The sequence below is a fragment of the Oculina patagonica genome, unplaced genomic scaffold, assembly GCF_052425735.1.
Source record: "Oculina patagonica isolate OP01 unplaced genomic scaffold, crgOcupat unplaced187, whole genome shotgun sequence".
Classification (NCBI taxonomy): Eukaryota; Metazoa; Cnidaria; class Anthozoa; order Scleractinia; family Oculinidae; genus Oculina; species Oculina patagonica.
Window position 1 is genome coordinate 8661 of NW_027557922.1, and position 5380 is coordinate 14040.

A 5380-nucleotide genomic window follows, 5' to 3' on the forward strand; every position below is an offset into this window, starting at 1 on the left:
TAAGGTTTCGTGTTATCACTCGGTGGTTTTTCACGCATGGTGTTGGATAACCTGCGATCGGGCGTTCTAGAAAAAAAGATCGCCTGATCGCAGGTCGGGTGTAGGGTTATTTATCCGTTCTATACAATGATGCGCAAGGCCGAAGGAACCCTTATGGACATTATTTACAGCTATTGACTTCAATAAACCTTTTGGGATGTTGGACAAACAATCAAAAAGCGTGTAAATCATAGGCCTTTACATCGTGAATTACAATCTCTTCTCTTATTCTTTTAACATTCCGCGTGCTTTATTGGACTGATAAACTGTAGAAATTCGTGGTCCTAATGAAATGGATAAAATTTAGTTGAGCTAAGCAATGGGCGCAATAGTTTCGGTAGCAAGCGCGAGAGAATTACACCCAACTAGAGCAAAAATCGGAACGCTTGTTTGCAAAGCCTCCCATATCGTCTTTTTTTCGTACTCATGGAAAGCGGAAAATTCGCATTGGTTAAAAGCGCCCGAAAAGAAATTATCTGTCAGCCAAAGAAAATTTGTGCAAGCCGCGTCAACAACGCGCATATTTTCCCTTAGAGCAGTTTTCAATCGAGTGTCGTAAAACCTAGCCGAGCACGCTCACCTTGAGTCACACGCGCGAGTGGCGACGCTTACAGCGATCATCTGAGAGCGAAGCGATACGGCGGGGAGGAGACTGGTGGAGAGGCACTAATAAAGTGACGTGGCTTCGCCGCTCGTATTTTTCCAAACTGCTCGTAGGCCGCGTAAAACCAAAAGCAAAGTAAATAGCTGTAATTACTCTAGCCTATCACAAAGGACACAGACAACCCAGTGAAGCCGGCACGAAGCGCGGGAAAAACGTGCGCGAGCAAGAAACGATTGGTTTTGCTTTGAGTTCTGATTGGCTGAGAAAGTGGCGCGAAATTTCTAAACCAATCACTAAGCGTAGTAACCAAAGCAAACACAAATTATTTTTGACACTCAAGTGAAAACCGCTCTAACATATATTTTCTTGCCCGTTTCCTGCAACTGTTGCTTGATATTTACTTTGTTATCATGTCATTTTTTTGTTGGTACAAAATATTCGACACTTAACTTAAAAAAAGCTACTGTGCTGTTGATTTTGCTTCAACATTTTTATTTATAAATATATGGGTCCTTATTCCTTTCCCTGTACATCCCTTATTGTCATTTAATCTCGGAAATATTTACATAAAAGCATCCGAGGCTCTATCTCTAATAATTCGTGTCGTTAATCTCTGAAAAAAAACAAAAAAAACTGCCTCTTATAAGAACCATAGTCCTATACACGACGACTTCATTCGGTATAAAGATTGTTAATAAGGTAGAACGAATGTTACAGTATTCATGTCAGACTCCAAGTAAGAAAGCTTGTTTTGAGGGCGATCGTCGTTCCGAGCCATCGTCGTAAGACATCGCTGCTGGGTTATTCAAGGTGGCGTTGAACGTTCCTCTTAGTGCAGTATGCATCTGTAATGGACTCAGCTGGGGAACACAAGATAACAGAATTAGTTTGGGCGCCAAACTGCGGCATTTAAACGTATCTTGTCACTAAAAACGTTAAATGAGTACTGATTTATAAAAGAAATATAAGTGACTGAAAGATGATCAAAAGAGGCCAAGCCAACCTTTGGTTTTCTTAAGATTGTAGATATGGCTCGTTCCTTAACCGCCGATTTCTATCTCTTGCCGGCAGCAAGAAACAACACCACATACCTTTGCGAAGAACAGGATGAACTTGAGTTTTTGCTCTAAGTGTATAATTTAGCGCAGAAACAAAAACTAATCAAGCCACCCCCAAATCGATTGACTGACAAATAAACGAACGAACGAACTAATGAATCATATGTAAGAACTGTGGATAAAGAGTGCAAAGGGGAGAAATGATCCTTGTAGCTGTATTTGCAAAGTAAGACATTGAAAAGAAACTTCTATGTCGATGTAGTTAAGTTTAAGTTTAATTTAATGTTCAACCCTTCCTTCACAAATGACAGGATTACCTCGTAGCTTCCAGGTCCTGGATTTTCGTCCTTGATCGCTTTAAATCTCTGTTGTCTGGTCGTCATCAGGCCTCCTCGGCCTGATCCGTCCTTAACTTCATACTGTCCTGGCCCTAGAAGAAGAAATTTCAGAAAATTTAGCGGTGGTAAAGTTATAAATATCAAAAGGGCAAGACGTTTTGTACTTCATCCTTACATCGTGCATCAACGTAGTTTATAAAATGGGTTCCTCTCCCTCGAGGAAATAGTTTTTGTTGGAGACATTTCAAATGAGAACTGGTTTGAAAAAGAGACAACACTACAGACCAAGGAACTGTTACAATGAAAATAAAGGTGCGCATTTCGTGAAATATCAATAAGTTTTGAAACTTTAAAATTTGCCCACATAAAAACTGCCTTTTATTGCCTCCATAAAAAATGCAAGCAAGAAAAGGTTAGTTATCGTGTTATAACGAGTGCTAAAAAAAAGACAACAAAGACAAACCTGGGTCGCCTTCTTCTGACATAACTTGACGTTGTCCATGGAATCTGTTGGAGGATGACATAAAGGCGCCTTTTTTCTTGGCGTTTTTATTTGTTCGCTGGGCGTAGCCATAAAGAACCCGACCTGTGGGAAGAGATGCAAGTTAATTGTTTGTCCAGTTTCTACAGAAATCAAAAAGTTAGCGTAAATTAAAAAAAAGCGTCTAACTTTTGTCAAATTCTAAAGAAATGAAGGGTCAAACAAGACAAAAGTGTTAAAGTCAGGTGACGTCGTGTTGCTTAGCAATGGTTATGCTCAGTCGGGAACATCAAGCAATGTTTTCTAACTGCGCAGAATGCAGGTCAGCCGAGCGTTTTGGGAACGAGGGCATATGGTCATTTATTTCAAAGCAACAGCGGATATCTCTACTATAAACGGGAACTTGGCGCGAAAAATTTTATGAAACAGTTGAATTTATTCATCGGAAAACAAGTAGCCTGCGTAGCAGGCGTCTGAGTAGTTTTTGCAGCGCGCGTATGGGAGAAACGCGAAAGGCGCGGCCTTCTCGCGATCGCGCACGCTATTAAACGGGCTGAAAACTACAGACGGAGGCCCTCTTTCAGAAGGACAATAATATCAGTGTAAGAACAACAACAACACCACCAACAAGTACCTTGTGTGGAGTCGTAAGAATGGCCGACTTCATAAGACCCAGGTGGAGGGTTATCCTGATGAGCAAAAAAATAAACAGATTTAATTTTGAAGTCAACATACAATTACCGCAAAAAGTCTTGCAGTGTTAGTAAGTTCTAATACCCGAAAACAATTAGACAAAATAAATTTGTATACAGAGAATGATAAAGAAAGGGCCGAAACGTCGAAAAACTTATATACAACACTTACTAGGACTACCCCTTGAGGGGTGTGAAGCCTCCCAGTAGCTGACACAAAGGTGGAGGACGGTTGGTCTTCTTTGCTTTTTGGTTTTTCTTTTGTCAAGTAGTGGGCAGGACCTTTAGACAGCAAAAGTTAAAACATCAAATTAGTAAACGACTCTCAAAAACAGCTACAACATGCCTTGGCTAAACTAGGTTACTATTTTGGTAACTCGTGCAACGTCTGTTAACCAATCAAAGCAAAGATGTCTTCAATGTACCAATGCAGCAGAAAGCAAATCACGCGACTTTTCTCGCGTTTGACACACCCTAGCTGATGTTTATGCCTCCAAGAGCGACCAGTGCATAATATTTCAAAAATCTCAGTGACTGAGACTGTATGGGCACAGTAAATTTCCAATAAAAATTTCACTCGTAAAAGCTGCAATCACTCACGTGAAAAGTGACGTGTAAGCGGAGCGTGGTCATTCTTACACGACTACTATGTCTTAAGTGCAGTTCAAGATAACACTTGAATGCACCCTAGTTACTGCCAAGAAATCACATGAACATTCTTTCACTAGATGGCACGTAAAATATAGGATTTACGACATTCCAAGTGCTCATACCTGGCATTTGTTCCTCCTGCCTTCTCATCATTGGTGCTATTCTTTGTGATGTTGAACCAAATGCACCTTTCCGTGTGCTTTCAACACTACAAAAAAGCAAGTAAATAAACTCAGTTTCTTGTTCTTATGGGCTTGATCATTACCAGTCGTTCTGGTAACAAATTGAGCTAAACCCCTAAAGGCAGCAAAGAGTGGAATTCCAAACAGAACTAACACAAGCCTTTCAAAAGTTTACAGATCATAGCAAAGCCAGCATAGCATGTAGGTTGTGCTCGATGTAAAATTGCGTTTTATGTTACTTTTGCGCCAATAATGCGAACTTTATTTCCCCTCAATTTCTTCACTCCTGTAAAAGATTTGATTTGAAAAGTTCCATACAGATCCGTTTTCTCAAGCTATTAGGTTTAGAAAAACCGCCAAGTTAGAAAAGAATGTGCGCACATTTCTTTCCAGTTATGACCTCACTAATTTATGATAACAGCCCTATTCACATCTCATCTCAATTCTAATATTTGCTACAAAACTGGACCAGCTTTTCATTTTGTTTAACCCAGAGAGTGATTCTAAATTTTATACTTACTGAGCCTTTCTGATCAAGTTTGAAGTCATGTCTGGAATAGAATAAGCTCCTGGTCCTGGTAACATAGATTGAGAAACAAATAAAAGAAAAGTGAACTTAAAAGTTATACTGTGTTACACTGTGTCGTGTACATTGCTGCCTTATTGAAACAGCAGCTTGCTCATCTTGTAGATATACACTGTAAAATTGAAGAATAAGTCTTTTGAACTTTGACTGAAAGAGTTAATTATCTTGCTGTACATGTTACAGCAAGATAATTAACTACCAACTGAGCTAATTAACTACCAATAGTTAACTACCAGATAATTAACTACCAACTGAGATTTTTTAACTACCAACTGAGCTAATTACTACCAACTGAGCTAACCGCCGACCGGTTAGCTCAGTTTGTAGAGCGCCGGACTGTCGTGCGGGAGGTCTCGGGTTCGGACCAACACTCAGGGTCTTAAAATAACTGAGGAGAATGTGCTGCCTTTGTAATTACATCTACAAATGGTTAGACATTCTAGTCTTCTCGGATAAGGACGATAAACCGTAGGCCCCGTCTCCTGCATCTTCAGTGTTATAATCAGCAGGGACGTTAAAGAACCCACACACTCATCGCAAAGAGTAGGGCATGAAGTTCTCGTTGTTGTAGTTTGTTCTATTCCATGGGTTGGCGGTGGGGTGAGATCATACATGGACGGATAGCGGCTGCCATAGGCGCCTTATATATGCTGATGTCCGATCTCATCCCTTAATTCTGTAAATTGTAAATAGTTACTGAAAAGCCCTGTGGGGAGATGACTATAACTCTTTCAATTTCAATATAATAG

At 40.1% G+C, this 5380-nt stretch overlaps 1 protein-coding gene across 1 annotated transcript; it reads right to left on the bottom strand.

Annotated features, from left to right (window-relative positions):
* Positions 1-1114: 1114 nt before the first annotated feature.
* On the bottom strand, positions 1115-4609 carry LOC144640109 (sperm-tail PG-rich repeat-containing protein 2-like). The gene is made up of 7 exons (XM_078499325.1): positions 4566-4609; positions 3986-4071; positions 3385-3494; positions 3155-3209; positions 2503-2625; positions 2019-2131; positions 1115-1503 (listed from the first exon to the last, which is right to left on the bottom strand). Exons 1-7 carry the CDS (start codon positions 4592-4594, stop codon positions 1369-1371), a joined length of 651 nt encoding a protein of 216 aa, XP_078355451.1. The 5' UTR covers positions 4595-4609; the 3' UTR covers positions 1115-1368.
* Positions 4610-5380: the final 771 nt, after the last annotated feature.

What these genes read in the sequence shown, in the direction of transcription:
- LOC144640109 (XM_078499325.1), bottom strand. Translation starts at nt 4,594, where the DNA reads ATGACTTCAAACTTGATCAGAAAGGCTCA. An exon ending in TTCTTACGACTCCACACAAG is followed by an intron (nt 2,626 to 3,154) that starts GTACTTGTTGGT and finishes CTCTTCCCACAG; the next exon opens with GTCGGGTTCTTTATGGCTAC. An exon ending in CAGGACCTGGAAGCTACGAG is followed by an intron (nt 1,504 to 2,018) that starts GTAATCCTGTCA and finishes TGTGTTCCCCAG; the next exon opens with CTGAGTCCATTACAGATGCA.